This window comes from Cervus canadensis, chromosome 18 (genome assembly GCF_019320065.1).
Source record: "Cervus canadensis isolate Bull #8, Minnesota chromosome 18, ASM1932006v1, whole genome shotgun sequence".
Classification (NCBI taxonomy): domain Eukaryota; kingdom Metazoa; phylum Chordata; class Mammalia; order Artiodactyla; family Cervidae; genus Cervus; species Cervus canadensis.
Window position 1 is genome coordinate 13,637,347 of NC_057403.1, and position 16,013 is coordinate 13,653,359.

At 52.4% G+C, this 16,013-nt stretch overlaps 1 protein-coding gene across 1 annotated transcript; it reads right to left on the reverse strand.

Annotated features, from left to right (window-relative positions):
• Nucleotides 1-2,642: 2,642 nt before the first annotated feature.
• On the reverse strand, nucleotides 2,643-15,688 carry RDH13 (retinol dehydrogenase 13). Its single transcript, XM_043437593.1, has 7 exons — nucleotides 15,491-15,688; nucleotides 13,091-13,209; nucleotides 10,833-10,988; nucleotides 8,147-8,251; nucleotides 6,763-6,975; nucleotides 5,882-5,983; nucleotides 2,643-4,066 (listed from the first exon to the last, which is right to left on the reverse strand). The coding sequence occupies exons 1-7, from the start codon at nucleotides 15,553-15,555 to the stop codon at nucleotides 3,822-3,824; spliced, it is 1,005 nt and encodes a 334-aa protein (XP_043293528.1). The 5' UTR covers nucleotides 15,556-15,688; the 3' UTR covers nucleotides 2,643-3,821.
• Between the last annotated feature and the right edge of the window lie 325 nt (nucleotides 15,689-16,013).

Genomic DNA, 16,013 nt, shown 5'->3' on the forward strand with positions numbered 1-16,013 from the left:
CAAAGGCTAACAGAGTTTTGCCAAGAGAACGCACTGGTCATAGCAAACACACTCTTCTAACAACACAAGAGAAGACTCTACACGTGGACATCACTAGATGGTCAACACCAAAATCAGATTGATTATATTCTTTGCAGCCAAAAATGGAGAAGCTCTACACAGTCAGCAAAAACAAGACCGGGAGCTGACTGTGGCTCAGATCCTGAACTCCTTATTGACTTTAAAAATGCTCCACATCAAAAAAAATCTTTAAAAAACCCTTTTTCCGAATTGGTTCCATTCAGAGGTACAGGGTGGGGGGCGCGGGGGGAGGGCCGGATGTACCTTTTAGGGGAAGCACCTCCATTCAACTGGCCACAGAGCCCTGCCTCGGGGTGACATCAGTAATTGTTGGACCCCGCCTTGCAGGAGGAATCCTCAGGATGGTACTGAACCCAAAGCCTGCCACAGCCCTGGGCTTGTACTTCTGTGAAATGGAATTCCTTCTTGCTTTTGCCCAGGGTGAAGGTCAGCTCAGATTAAACCCTGTTTGTTTGTTTTTTAATTGGAATATAATTGCTCTACAATGTTTTGTTAGTTTCTGCCATACAACAACACGAATCAGCCATGTGAAGTGAAAGTCTCTCAATTGTATCCGACTCTGCGACCCCTGCGACCCCATGGACTATATAGTCCATGGAATCCTCCAGGCCAGAGACTGGAGTGGGTAGCCTGTCCCTTCTCTAGCAGATCTTCCCAACCTAGGAATGGAACCCGGGTCTCCTGCATTGCAGGCGGATTCTTTACCAACTGAGCTATCAGGGAAGCCATACACATACATATATCCCTCCCTCCGGAACCTCCCTCCACCCCCATCCCGCCCTCTGGGTCGTCCCAGAGCGCTGAGCTGAGCTCCCTGTCTACACAGCGGCTTCCCACTAGCCATCTACTTTACAGATGGTCGTGTGCACACGTCAGTTCAGTTTAAACCCTTCGTGTCCCGTGATCGGCAGTCCAAACCATCCCGACACAGCTCCCGAGCCCCAAAGGGCAGCATGAAGGACGTGACCCCGGCCTGGTCTCCCGTGGTGAAGAGCCCACCCGAGCACCCCGTCCACGGCGGGTCCGTGCACGACTTTGCCACAGTCTGCTCCCTGGGCTCCTTCTGCAGGTTTGGGTTTTGTTTTGCCCCGTCTTGCTGTAGATCGGTTTGATTGTCTTCCGTCCGTCTGAAGGCGGTAGCTGGGTTTGTGAACCACCTCAAAGCCTTCAGAGAAGCAGCCGAGGGTGAAGCTGATGTGTGACTCAACACTTGTGGCCTTCGGGGTTTCTCAGTTTCAGAAAGGAAGCGGATGTTGGTTGTGAAGGTTTGTGGTTAGCATCAGCTGTGAGCCGCAGGTTGCTTGCATGTACGTAACAGACAAATCTCCGTGCGGTCAGAGGTTCTCACGGACATTTGGACATATAACCCTCCCCCCAGAAAGAGAGCAAGCTGTGGATTCAGACTCTGAATTCCAGCCCCTCTTCTTGCTAACACAGCCCAATTTTTTTTTTTTTTGAAAGCAGTGGGGAGTTTGTGATTTTAAAAATCTGTTCTTTTCAGTCGATCTGCTTGCCAACAACCTTGGTGAAGCTGATGATTCCTCTTAATTTAAGCAGAAAGGACTTTTGCTTAAGGATTTTGAAAAGAACAGTGTGGTCAGCAGAAAAGTGGGTGCCCCCCAAGTGTTCACAATCTAATCCACAGAACCTTCTACTTTACAGGGCAAAGGGGGAGCAAGGTGGATGATGGGTTCAAGTTCCTAACAGCCAATGTCAAAGGAGGAAGACGATCCTGGATTGTCTGGATGAGCCAAGCGGTATCAAGAAGCCCTTAAAAAAAAGAGAGAAGGGACTTCCCTGGTGGTCCAGCGCCTCCAGAGTGGGGGCTGTGGGTTCGAGCCCAGGTCGGGGAACTAAGATCCCACCTGCCACGGAGCAACCACAGCAGACAGCCCTCACTCCCGAATGAAAGAGGCCGACACAACCGAATAATTTTTTCATTTTAATCCCGTTGTCTTTCAAAAAAAAAAAGGAGTGAGTGTCCAGGTACAGCCCACACAGTGAGAAGACAGCGGGCACAGAGGGGGAGGTGGGCCCGGTCACCCCACACCAGTCCTCTGGCCATTGTCCACCCAACGTGGGAACAGAAGCAACACTCGCCGTGTCCATGGAGCATTGGGGCGTCTTCAGCTCCTCCTCCCACCCACCCCCTCGGCACTGATGGCATTTGGGACAGGGTCCTTCTCTGCCCTTCTGCGCATCGTAGGATGTGGCCTCCACAGTTCTCCCAAGTATTAAACATTTGAACGTTAAGACACGTTTTACCTCGATAACTGAGCTCCGTGGGGTCCCCCCCACACTGTGCCCAAGCAGAGCATCAGCCCCGCTTCTAAGTCGGAAGGTGCCCAGACCTCAAGGGCTGTCAGCACGTGAAAGGAGGAACGGGCCCCTTTAGTCTCCAAAAGTCTGAACTTCTGAGCCAGTTACTGCCCTGGAGATAGTTAAGTCAACAGCCCATTCTCTAAATGTAATAAATACAAGTTCTTTCAGGCCAGCTCCTTAGCACTGCCCCTGCCACACACACACACACATAAAGGAAGAAAATGAAACCTATGACTCAGTTACAGTTTTGCTTTTCTTTAATCAAAGAGCAAGTTGGAGAGTCTGTGACTGAAGCTCCCACAGGAACTGGGGTGATGGTCGTGGTCCCGGGCCTCCGGGCTCCTCAGCGGTTCCTCACTGCCCGCCCCCACCCTGGGATGTCACCAGTGTGATATGGAAACAACAGGGTCTGTTCCTGAGGGGGCGTCTCCAGCACCTCGCCAGGGTCCAGCATGCAGCAGGGCCTCAGTAAATAGCCACTGGCAAGGAAGGTGATGAGCCAGGGGAAGCTCGTCCCCATGTGATGAGGTAGTCCAGTGAACGGCTGGGGAAGCCAAGGCTGAGACAGGAGATCAGAGGTCACACAGTCACACAGAGGACCACGAACCCACTCAAGCGGCGTCAGACAAACCTGCCCATGGGCCATCCTGTCTCAGGCATGGTCCCCACCAGAGGCAGGTGACACCACCCCCAAAACTCCTGGTGTGGATTCCCAAAGGAGGCGTCCACTGGCCCGCCTCACCTGTTGGCAGCAGGGCACACTGTGCCGCCAGCCCCGGGCCGGGTGCTCACCTGGGGGCCGATCCACTGCAGCCAGAAGAGGCAACGCCACCACCTAGAGGGAGCCGCAGGCATGGCAGGCAGCACCCTTGGGCAATTTGTTGTTCAGCCGCTCAGTCCTGTCTGACTCTGCGGCCCCACGGACTGCAGCGCGCCAGGCTTCCCATCCTGCACTGTCTCCAAGAGTTTGCTCAAACTCATGTCCGTTGAGTCGGTGATGTCATCCAACCATCTCACCCTCTGACATCCCCTTCTCCTCCCACCTTCAATCTTTCCCAGCATCAGGGTCTTTTCCAGTGAGTCAGTTCGTTGCATCAGGTGGCCAAAGTGTTGGTGCTTCAGCTTCAGCGTCAGTCCTTCCAATGAATATTCACGGTTGATTTCCTTTAGAATGGACTGGTTGACTCTCAAGAGTCTTCTCCAGCATCACAGTTCAAAAGACTCGGTGCTCAGCCTTCTTTATGGTCCAACTCTCACATCCAAACATGACTACTGGGAAACCCGTAGCTCTGACTAGCCGGGCCCTTGTCAATACTGCCACCTGGTGGATGCTGCGGGCAGGACAGCTAGGTTTGGTTGGTTGCCGGCCACAGGAGTGGTTCTGCCTTCCTGGCGGCTTCCAGCCAGGTTCCCAGCGGTTATTCCGGAAGCGGCTGTCCCCTCTCAGTGGACCCATGGGACATCTCCAAGCCCACCAGGCGGGCACTTTCAGCCCAAAGCCTCTTGGCTACTTCCTCATCCTCAGCTTCCGGGGCCGGAGCCTTCTCTTTGAGTACATCAAAGTACTTTCCAGAAACACCCTCCAGCTCCTTCGCCACGGCCAGGTAGACGCTGGGCTGGGCCGCCAGCTGGGGGCTCTTGACCAGCAGCCAGAAGATGGGCCCTGCAGTCCGTCCACAGAGAGTTCAGTCCAGACGTTCAGAGAAGAAGGTACAGAAAGCCCACCTCACCCCGGGTTGCTCAGGGCCCACCAAAGCCAGAAGGGTCCCTGGAGCCCGATGGAGCTCACGTCCAGGCCTCTGCCCCTCTGGTTCCTTACACAGGAGCTCCCTTCCCTGCCCAGACAAACCAGCTCCAGATGCAGGAACCAGCCTGAAAGCTGCCTCCTCCAGGAAGCCCCCCTGGCTTTTCCCAGGCAAATGGAAGGTCCAAGTCCTCACCCCACCCGATCTCTCTTTCTGTTTTGTTTTTGGCTGCGCCATGCGTGGCACATGGAATCTTAGTTCCCCAACCAGGGATTGAACCTGTGGCCCCCGCAGTGGAGGCACAGAGTCTTAACTACTGGACCAGCAAGGAAGTACTCCCACCACCCCGATCTCTCTTTAAACTAACTTTTGTGTGTTATCTCCAGTGCCAGCCTCAGCTTAAGATTCTTGATACCTAGCCGCCAGCAACTAAGATGTGTGCCAGGATAACAAACACTAGTTATAAAGCTCTCACTATTTATTCAGCCTAAATCTGGGCCAGGCACTGTGCTGGCCCTCTTCAGGGTGGTCTCATCTAGTCCTCCCCACTGTGAGACAGGTACTACTATGAGCCTTAATTGGCAGACAAGGAAATAGGGATTTGGAAAGAAGTCTCTTCCCTGGGTGGCCCAGCCAGTTTGGGATGAAACTGGAGCTATCCCACGCATGGCTGGACTCCAGGCAGTCAGCCCCATGACCTCCTCCTCTGAAACACTTTTCTCACCAATCACTGGAAGAACTGATGCTGAAGCTAAAGCCCCAATAATCTGGCCACCTGACATGAAGAGCCAACTCATTAGAAAAGACTCTGATGCTGGGAAAGACTGAAGGCAGGAGGAGAAGGGGGCAACAGAGGATGAGATGCTTGGATGGCACCACTGACTCGATGGACAGGGGTTTGAGCAAACTCTGGGAGATGGTGAAGGACAGGGAAGCCTGGCGTGCTGCTGTCCATGGGGTCGCAAAGGGTTGGACATGACTGAGCGACTGAACAACACAAGGCTCTGGCCTGTTTCCCAGGGTGTTCTGAGGCTGGCAGCTGGACAGACACATGATGTGAGCTGGTACCAGGGAAGACCCAGGGGAAAGCAGAAAAAGCCCCTGAGACAGACTCCGAGTGTGATGTTAGTTTTATGTGTGGGGACTTCCCTGATGGTCCAGTGGTTAAGACTCGGAGCTACCAACGCAGGCAGCACAGGTTCCGTTCCTTGTCAGGGAACTAAGATCCCATGTGCAAAGCGGCCAAAAGGTAAAAGAGAGAGAAAATGTATGTGTGAACTTACTGAGCTACGAGATGCCCAAAGAGCAGGGAGAATACTGTTTCCGGGGTATCTGTGAGGGTGTGTGTAGACTGTGAAATCCACCCTCCCAAGGTGGGCGGGCACTGGGAAGTTAACTGGTGGGACGTTGAACCCGGACGTCCACCCCTCTTGGCTTTTCAAGTCAGCCTGAGACTTACACCAGCGGTTCCCCTGGTCCTCGGGCCTTTGGGTTTGGGCTGGAAGTGCAGGGCCAGCGTTCCTAGGCCTCCGACATACAGGGCTGGTCCTGGGACTTCTTGGCCCGCACAGATGCATGAGCCAAACCCTCCTAGTCAATCTCTCTAAATACCCCTGTATACCCTATTGGTTCAGTTTCCCTGGAAAACCCTAATACACTGAGGGAGGGCTCTGGGCCCCAAGCTGGGAGGACAGGGGTTCAGGTAAGGGACCCCAGGCCGGGAGGGGACTTACCGAGTGTGAAGCTGGAGAAGGCGGAGCTGTGCATGCCCGTGTGTCTGCCCAGCTCTGTCCTGGCCACGCCGGGATGCAAGGCGTTGACAGTCACGCCCGTGCCTGGGACAGAAGGGAAGAGTGAGGCAAAGAGACGGCAGGTCCACCCCTTACCCGGAAGGCTGACGCTGCCCGCCTTGGAATCTAGGACTCCCCCGAGTCTACATCACCCTCCTGCTCTGAAACTTTCACATCCATGCTTTTATCTTGCACGGCAGCTGTCTCACAGCTGCCCAAAGCAAAGCCTCTGAACCTGAGTGCGTAAGCATCACCTGGAGGGCTGGAGAAGCCCAGACGGCTAGGCTCCACACCCAGACTCTGAAGCAGTGGTCGGGGGGGGGTCTGAGATGCTGCAATTATGAGAAGCGCTCAGGTGAGCCCACGCTGCCGGTCCACAGACCCTCTTTGAGAAGCAAGGGCAAAGGGCAGGCTCTTCGGCTTTGGCACTACAGACGCTGAGCTGGGATCATTCTTTATCCTGTGCATTGCAGGATGTTGAGCACCACCCCTGGCCCCTGCCCACGAGATGCCTGGAACATCTCCCAACCAGCCCCTCTTCCCCAGACGGACAGCCAAAAGCATCTCCAGATGCTGCCAGAGCTCCACTGGCCTGGAACAGCAAAGGCTCAGGTGCCTGCATGGGATGAGCAGAGGAGAGTGCAGCGATCAATTAGTGATGTCTGCTTCGGGCACCAGCGGGGAGCTGATGGGACGTGTGGCATGGGTTGGCCTGCTGTCCTGGAGCCACTGCCTGACCTCCCGTCCGCCCAGGGTCACGGCAGGACCGTTTCAGGCTCGGAGCCAACGGAGAGGGGAGCCCAGCGAGGCTCGGCCACACGCACCCTGCAGCCGCCGGCTCAGCTCCTTGGTGGAGAGGACAACGGCCAGCTTGCTCTGGCAGTAGGCCGCCTTCGTGTCGTACTTCCTCTTCTCCCAGTTCAAGTCCTCGAAGTCTATGTGCCCAGCAACGTGGGCCAAGGACGAGACGTTGATGATGCGCGAAGGGGCGGAGGCTTTCAGCTTGTCCAGTAGCAAGTTCGTCAAAAGGAAGTGGCCTGGAAGAAGGAAAACAGAGACAACTTTTCCTGAATTCTTGTCCCGGGCGTAGGACCCTACTGAGAACATCATCACCTTAGTGCCTCCTTCCATAACCTATGTTTCTCAGCAGGGTCCCCCCTGCCCTCCAGGGGGCATTTGGCAAAGTCTGGAGGCGATCTTGATCATCACGGCTGTGGACCGTACAAGGAGTGCTACTGCAACCTAAGGGGTGGAGGCCAGGGACGCGGCTAGAAATCCCCCAGTACAGGAGTTGCCTGGGGGCCTCGCGGTTAGGATGCTGGGATCTCACTGCTGCCGCCTGGGTGCAATTCCAGCCCAGTAAACTGAGATCCTACAAGCCCTGTGGTGCACCTAAAATAAAAAATCCTGCAACGCACAAGACAGTCCCCACAACTAATTATCACAAAGTCCTGTGATAACCCTCTATGAGGGCCGTCTGTCTCTCAAAATCCTCTCTCCGTTTCTTTCCCAGTGATAGAATTTGGGGTTACCCGTGAGACTGCCCAGTAAAAGACGACATTTCCCAGTCTCCCTTGCAGCTCCACCAGGTCACATAACTGAGTCCCAGCCAGTAGAGGATGAAGATAGTCACACGTGTTACGGGTGAATTGTGCGTGCTCAAGTTGCTCATTCCCTTTTCCAAGGGCTCTTCCCCACCCAGGGATCGAACCCGGGTCTCCTGCACTGCAGGGAGATATTTTACCACCTGAACCACCAGGGAAGCCATGTCACCTCCCAAGTACCCCTAAAAAAAAAGTCCTACCCTCCAGTACCTTGGAGTGTGACCTTATTTGGAGAGAGGTTCTACAGAAAGGTGATAAAGTTTAAACGAGGTCATTAGGGTAGCCCCTAATCCCGTATGACTGATGTCTACCCGATGTCCCTCAGCCCTATTGATGGGCTCAGAGTGACAACAGATAAACAGACACAGCAAGTGAAGGACAGAGACTGGAGGACAGACAGACAAAGGGACAAGAGGCCAAGAGCCTGATGAAAGGTCCGAAGGACTGAAGGTCCAGCCGTGAACAGGGGGCTCCCCGAGCTGCCAAGTGACCCCACGCATGGCCGCCTTGGAGAGTGGAGGAAGACCCCTCCCGGAGCCTGCGTCTAGTCCATGGGGGCCCTCACCCACATCTCAGGCTGATGCCACTCAGCCCGCAGCCTCACCCAGGTAGTTAACGCCAAGCTGCATCTCAAAGCCGTCCTCGGTGGTCCAGTGGGGGCACCGCATCACAGCCGCATTATTGATCAGGATGTGAACATGCTCCTCCTCTGGAAAACAGGGGTGAGGACAAATGGGACTCAGTTTCCCCCTCTGTGAAATGGGTAACAGAACCAGGTGGGATGGCTTCATCCACTCAAAAAGTACTTTCTGCAACTTAAGTGTCCATCAACAGGGGAATGGATAAAGAAGACATAGTACAATGGAATATTATTCGGCCATAAAAAAGAATGAAATAATGCCATTTGCAGCAACAGAGACCGACCTAGAGATCATCATACTAGGTGAAGTGAGCCAGAGAAAGGCAAAATTATATGATATCACTTATATGTTGTCATTGTTCAGTCACTAAGTTTGCATCCGACTCTGCGACCACATGGACTGCAGCACGCCAGGCTTCCCTGTCCTTCACTATCTCCCAGAGTTTGCTCAGACTCATGGCCATTGAGTCAATGATGTCATCCAACCATCTCATCCTCTCACTTAAAAATGGAATCTTAAAAAAAAAGGATACTAATGACTTTATTTACAAAACAGAAATAGACTCACAGACATCAAAAACTTACCAAAAACTTACATCAAAAACGGTTACCAAGGTGCAGGGGGAGGGGTTAATTAGGAATCTGGGATTAACACATACCCGCTACTACATATAAAATAGATAACCAACAAAGACCTTCTGTATGGCACAGGGAACTATACTCAATACCTTATAATACTCTAGAATAGAAAAGAATCTTAAAAAACATATATTTGTGTGAGCATTCACGTGTGTATGTAAGTAAATCAGAGCTCAAGCTTGCCGCAGACCTGAAACTAACAAAACACTGTAAGTCAATTATATTTCAATAAAAATTTAAACACACACACGCACACAGGAATTCCCTGGCGTCCAGTGGTTAGGACTCCACGCTTCCACAGCAAGGCTCATGGATTCAATCCCTGGTCGGGAACTAAGATCCTGCAAGTCCCACAGTGGCAGGGAAAGAAACAAACATACACAAGACAGACACACAATCAAAGGAAAAAGTTCCGCCCGCACTGATCTCCCGGGGAAAACGGGGGACAAACAGCAAGGGGCAGGACGGGCTGTGTAACAGGCTGTGGTTTATACAAAAGACCCACGGGCAGGTGTGTCCCCCGCTGGCTTTATGCACGCAGAAACGGTCCCCAGAGGACACAGAGCAGGGGAAGCAGTGAACCATCTGAGGACAGCATCCAGGGAGCGGGTGGCGGGTGTGCCAGGAAGATGTTCTCCTGTATCCCCATTTGCACTTTCTGAACGTTTAAGCTTGCAAATCTTATTCCTGTTCGGAAAATAAATAAATATGTAATCGGTTCCGAGACCGTGTGGCAAGCAGCAGGAAGAGTGAGTCAGCCATCAGGGAGATGGAAGTGCAAAGAAACGCCAGCCTGATTTCTGGATCTGCAGCAGGAAACGCCCAGCGGAGAAGGTGGGTGTTTCTGGGTGCTCCGCATCACGCCTGCAGGTCCCCTCTGAGTCACTTGTCCTCACGGCCGACACGGCCTGGTCACTCCAGAGACAGAGCCTGAATCTGACTCATGTCTGTGTCCCCGGAGTCACCTCAGCGCCAGATAGCCTGAGCAAACAGTGGGTGACTCGGTGTTTCTGCCCTTCTCCTCCCGGTTAACTCCTCCTCTGCCTCCCTACACATCAAATCCGTTCCCGGCCTCTGCTTCTCCCAGGGGCCCAGCTCAGACAGAAGGACTTGGGTTTCCTGGAGAGCGGGACTCGGTAACCTTCTTCTGTAAAGGGCCAGGCAGCAAATACCTTTGGTTTTGCAGGCAATTTGGTCTGTCTCCACTGAGCTCTGCCCTCGCAGGACTAAAGCAGCCACAGACAAAATGGAAACAGCTGGATGGGCCCAGCTGTGTGTGAATAAAACTTTACAGGGATGATTTTGTTGTCGTTGAGTCACTCAGTCCTGTCCGACTCTTTGCAACCCCATGGACTATAGCCCGCCAGGCTCCTCTGTCCATGGAATTCTCCAGGCAACAATACTGGAATGGGTTGCCATTCCCTTCTCCAGCAGATCTTCCTGACCCAGGGATTGAACTCACATCTCCTGCATTGACAGGCGGGTTCTTTACCACTGAGCCACCAGGGAAGACCCTTTATGGAGATACGTGTGAACATATAGCTGATTCACATTCTTCTACAGCAGAAACACATTGTAAACAATTATACTCCAGTTTAAAAAAAAAAAAAAACCTTTAGGGAAACTAAAATCTGAATTCCAGGAATCCCCTGGCGATCCAGGAGTTAGGACTCTGAGCTTTCACTGCCCAGGGAGCAGGTTCAATCTGTGGCCCGGGAACTAACACCCTAAAAGCCATGCAGTGTGGCCAAAAAAATAAAACACAATCTGAATTCCATATAATAGTCACATGTCGTGAAATGTTATTCTTTGATTTGCTTTCCCACATGTAAAAATGACAAATATATAAACGTGAAAATGTCGAAAAGAAAAAAATGTAAAATCTGCACCCAAAGACTGAACAAAAACAGCCAGTGGCCAACACTCAGCTCTAGGACCTGCCTGGTGCGACCCCTCCTCACCGCCTGGCCGCTCAAGCCCTCCCTCGCACGGCCAGCGGCCGCTGTCCTACCTTCAGCGACCTTCGCCGCGAACTCTCGGATGGACTTGAGAGAGGCCAAGTCCAGGTGCCGGGCGTTGACGCGGTGATTCAGGGTCTCCCCTCGGATCTCCTTGGCCGCCGCTTCGCACTTCTCCATGTCTCGACAGGCCAGAATGATGTTGCCTCCTGGAAGAGCCAGACGAGAAAAAAATTTTTTTAATAAACATAAGAAAGATCCACTCCTAAGTGTACGTACCCAAGATAAATGAAAACATAAGTCCTTACAAAACCATGTACTCACACGTACACAGCGGCACCATTCCCAGCAGCCAGAGGTAGAAACGCCCCAAATGTCCATCGAGGGAAGAATGAACGTGGAGGGGAGGGATAAATTGGGAGTTTGGGACTAACATATACACACGACTGTATATAAAATAGATAACCAACAAGGACCTACTGGAGGCCACAGGGAATGCTGATCAGTATTCTGCAATGAGCTAAATGGGACATAATTTGAAAAAGAATAGATACATGTGTATGTAAAACAGAATCACTTTGCTGCACAACTGAAGCTAACACAAAATCAACTATACTCCAATATTTTTTAAAAAATTATTAAGGGGGGCAGGGGGGCAGGTTGGGAGAGGAAGAATAGGGCAGGAAGGCGGCAGGGTCGGGGAAAAAAAAAATTATTAAGGGGTACATGAATAAGGGAAACATGGTCTATCCATCAGTGGAATATTACTCAGCCATGAAAAGGAAGGAAATCACAAAACATCCAGACCATGGTGAGCCTCACAAACATGATGCTCACTCACTCAAAGGAAGCAGACATAAAAGGGCAGTGTATGATTCCATTAATCTGAAATGCCCAGAAGAGGCAAATCCACAGAAGGAAGATCAGTGGTTTCCTAGCTTTGCAGAGGGTGGGAAATTAAGAGGATGATAGCTTAGAGGACCCAGGTTTTACTTTGGGGGTGATGAAAAATGTTATACAGTGGAGAGCAGTAATGGTTGCACATTTCTGTGAATATACTAAAAATCACAGAAGTGTATATTTTAAACGTGTGAATTAAATCCTAATACAGCCGTTAAAAAAAAAAAAAACTTTTTTCAAATTAAAAAAGTGAGAAGGAGCAGGGACTGAGAGAAGGATGGGCAACAACGATGCTGACTGTGTGGGTCTTTGGGGCTCCCCTGGGGTGGACCAGCCACCTTACACACCAGCTGCCCCATCACACAGTCCAGGGAAGAACTCGTCAAGTCCGGGCTCCTCCGTCCTCGCAGGGCCAGCCCGGCCCTTGGACAGCGGTGGGTGTGTCGGCCCAAGTTCCGGTCTTGCCTGGTCCTGAAAGGAACACCTGCCCCTCCCTTGGGGAAACCCCGTGTGATGAGGCGCAGGGGCAGAGGACCGCCCATCATGGCCCCCATCACTAACCTTGGGGCGAACACGCAGCTCGGGCCTGGCTGATCCAGCAGGGACCCACCACAACTCAACCCCCCAAGGAGAGGTCCCAGCCTCCCCCAGCCTTCACGCCTGCCCCGGCCTCTCCCTCCCAACTCTGGTCCAGCTGTTCAAACAAAACCGGGATGCCTCCCTCTCTCCTACCTGTCCCCCCAGAAACCCCATCGATTCTAAATTCAAGAGAGCTCTGTGGGGAACCCCCTAGCGGTCCTGTGGTTAGGAATCCGAGCTTCCGTTGCAAGGGGCACGAGTTTGATCCCTGGTCAGGGAACTAAGATCCTGCATGCCACACAGTGGGGCCAAAAATATATAAATTTTTAAGAGAGAGATCTGTGTGCTGAGGAGGACACATCTCCATAAGCCCACTCTGACCATGAGAAAAACATCAAACAGACCCAAATCGAAGGGGGAATTCTATTAAAGACCTGATCAGTAAGCTTGGAAGAGCTGGAAGTCAAGTCTTTTATTCCCAACCTCTGACCCAGGCCCCGACCCAGTCAATGGGAGTGAGTCCAACTAGCATAGGAGAGGGCGAGGCTGATAGAGAAAAACCCAAACCGGAAACTGCTGAGTGTCCACGGGCTCCTCTGAGCCCCTGGACCCACCTGTCCCCTTCCAGGAACACCAGGCTCTGGGGCTTAAGCCAGCCTGCGTTTGTTTCTGCCACTTGCAAAACCGAAAGAATCAGAAGCCTTAACACCCCCAGGGAAATCCCACCGTCCACCCCCAGGTCTTAACACCAGATCTTAACATCCCCAGGGGAATCCCATCGTCCACCACCAGATCTTGCGCCCGAGCCCCGGGCCGAGAAGCAGGTGCCCACCTCTTTTGGCCAGCTCCAGGGCGGTCTGCTTCCCAATGCCCGTGTTGGCACCAGTCACAATGACAGTCTTCCCAGGAATGGTGGCCTTGCTGGGACAAGCCCCGCCGGCGACAAAGTCCCTGGAGGTAGGAAACGGGAGGTCAGTTCCATCTGTCTGTCCACTCTCACCACAGGGACCCCTGACAGTTACGATCTCAGGCAAGGGACCGCTCTGAGCTTGTGTTCCCCCAGCGGAAAGATGGGAACAACATCACACAACCCAAGGGAGCCCTGTGGTTACTCAACACCACCGGTGTTGGGGAGCCTCCTCATCATAACCATCGTTAGCTGATAAAGACCCCTGTGTTCGACCCCTCCGGCTGTTGTAACATGTCACTAGGAACTCAGTGGGTGAAAACCACACAGTGGTGTTTCCCTAGAGTCTGCGGGTCAGAGTCCGAGACGGGTCTCACAGGCTAAAACCGAGATGTCGGCAGCGCTGTGTTCCTGGAGGCGCAAGGGAGAATTGAGAATTGTTCCCGAGCCTTTTCCAGATTCTAAGGGCCGCCTGCATCCCTGGGCTCGTGGCCCCTTCCCCTGCCTTCAAAGTCAGCAACACAGCAGCGTCAAGTCCCTGGCTCTGATTCCCCCGCCTCCCTCTTGTGAGTACCGTTGTGACGACGCTGGGGCCACCTGGTGATCATCTCCCATCATGGAGGTCCTCAGTGGCATCTGCAGAGTCCCCTTGGACAGGTAAGGAAACAGTCATACTTTCTGGGCATTAGGATGTACCCAGAAGAGAGGGCAGGAGGGCCTTATTCTGCGACTGTGTCCATACTCCAGAGGCTAAACACTGGAAACTAAATGTCACCAACAGGAAGCTGGCCAGAGAAACAGTGTCCTCTCCAGACAAGAGGGTCATTTTTAATTAAAAATAGTCATATTCCCCATCCCCAACCAGGGCATTCAGCTTTCTTTTATTCTTCCCAAGCTGGTATTTTTTATTAGTATTATTTTTAAGCTTTTTCAGAACTAACAGACATCAGCATGAATAAAAATAAAAACAGCAGCCGATGAATTTTTTGGCCACGCCTTCTGCTTTGAGGGTTCTTACTTCCCCAACCAAGGACTGAACACAGGGCCCGGCAGTGAAAGCGCCAAGTCCTAACCCCCAGACCACCAGGAAATTTCCCGAAGATTTCTATTATAAGGAAAAATTATTTCCATTTCTTAGAGCCTTCAAAAAATAGGTGGTTAATATTTACAATTCAGGAGTTTATAAAAAAACAAGATACCAGCCAGCTACACAAAAGACTTTATTGGATCAGGAGGAACAAGTTCAAAACGAAGCCTCATCACAGAGCAGATGAACAAGCCCAAACATATTTATTCAAAGAGATTAACAGTCTATCCTTCAACCCCTTATGAGAGAGGAAAAAAAGATACTTTAATACTGCAATCACTTTCTGGCCTAAGTCCCAGCTAATATCTTGAGTAACTGTAATAAAATACATATTGCTAATCCTGAACACTTAACATGAGGTCTACAGTCTTAACAAATTTTTAAGTGTACAGTATAATACTGTTACTACAAGCATAACACGGTTATATTTTTAGGTGCTCAGTAGTCACACCGCATGGCTTGTAATAGCCAGGGCGAATGTAAAAGATTTCCATCTTCACAGAAAGTTCTACTGAATGGTGCTGCTATGGAATATTTGGCTGCTGTATTGTAGTTTGGAGTGGGGGGGGGGGGTTTTATATTGAACAATAGTTGATATACAATATTATATACAGTACAGGTGTACAACATAATGCTTTACAATATTTAAAGGTTATATTCCATTTATATCAATTATAAAAAATTTGCTATATTCCCCTGGTTGTACAATATATCCTTGTAGTTTATTTTATAACTAATAGTTTGTACCTCTTAGACCCCGCCTTGATTAAGTGAATTAGCCCAGTAACCACAGGAAAGAACTGTCGTATGTGTATATCCCACGCAATAAAGATCTTTTCATTGACTGAATTGGACAGTTCTAATTTGTTTCTCTGATTCCGGACAATGAGAGCTTAGGTGACATACACGTTCCTTGCATCTGGGCCAGGACGTGACATATGGGAGGTGCTCAGTAGGTATCTGCCGAACGAATTAACTAATCCTTTAAAGGTCCGGAAGCAAGTAGACCAAAATGTTTACCAGGGCCCGGATCCGCCCCTTTCTCTGGCCGACCTTGGGCCGTGACCTGCCCGCTCGGGGCCCAGGCTCGTCCCCGCATTCTCTGGGAGCACTGCTGGATGAGTGGACAGGAGGACTCCCGGGTGGGCGAGGAGCTGGCGATCTCCACCCGGCCCTCCCTCCCTGTCCAAGCCCACCGGCCCGCCGTTACCGCGCCTGAGAGACCCGCGCGAACTCACTTGAGCAGCACGGCGCCGCCCACGACCGTGCCCAGCACGGACAGCGGCAGAACGTAGCGGCTCATGCCTGGCCGGAGTGGGAGTCTGACCGCAGCCGCCCGCACGCCCGCGCCCGGCGTCTGCCCCAGGAGCGCGCCGCCCGGGCCCCACGTGCGGAAGGGCGCACGCCGCGGGAACCCCGCGATTCCGGAAGGGGCGGGGCGGGGCGGGGCCCGTGGGACGGACTGCGAGCGCAGCTGCTGCTGGGAATGGTAGTCTCTGGAGCCGGGGAGCGGCCGGGGCCTCGGGGGCGGGGCCTCCAGGGGCGGGTCCTATGGGGACCGACTGCGAGCGCAGCTGCAGCGGGGAAAGGTAGTCTTTGGAGCCGGGGCGTGGCCGGGGCCTCGGGGGCGGAGCCTACACGCGGTTCCAATGACGTCACATTCGCTCAGCTTCAAAGTCCGACCCAGGATCCCAGGGGGCCGCTGTCCTTCGGGACCTGGGTCCTCTGTGTGTCTTTCAAATGGATCAGCCTGTTTCCTCA

Bases quoted from the DNA above. Each gene is read 5' to 3' on its own strand.
- RDH13 (XM_043437593.1), bottom strand. From the start codon at position 15,555: ATGAGCCGCTACGTTCTGCCGCTGTCCGTGCTGGGCACGGTCGTGGGC. The intron at 13,210-15,490 runs GTGAGTTCGCGC...TCCTACCTCCAG, and splicing joins GGCGGCGCCGTGCTGCTCAA to GGACTTTGTCGCCGGCGGGG. The intron at 8,252-10,832 runs GTAGGACAGCGG...CCTGTTTTCCAG, and splicing joins CGCGGCGAAGGTCGCTGAAG to AGGAGGAGCATGTTCACATC.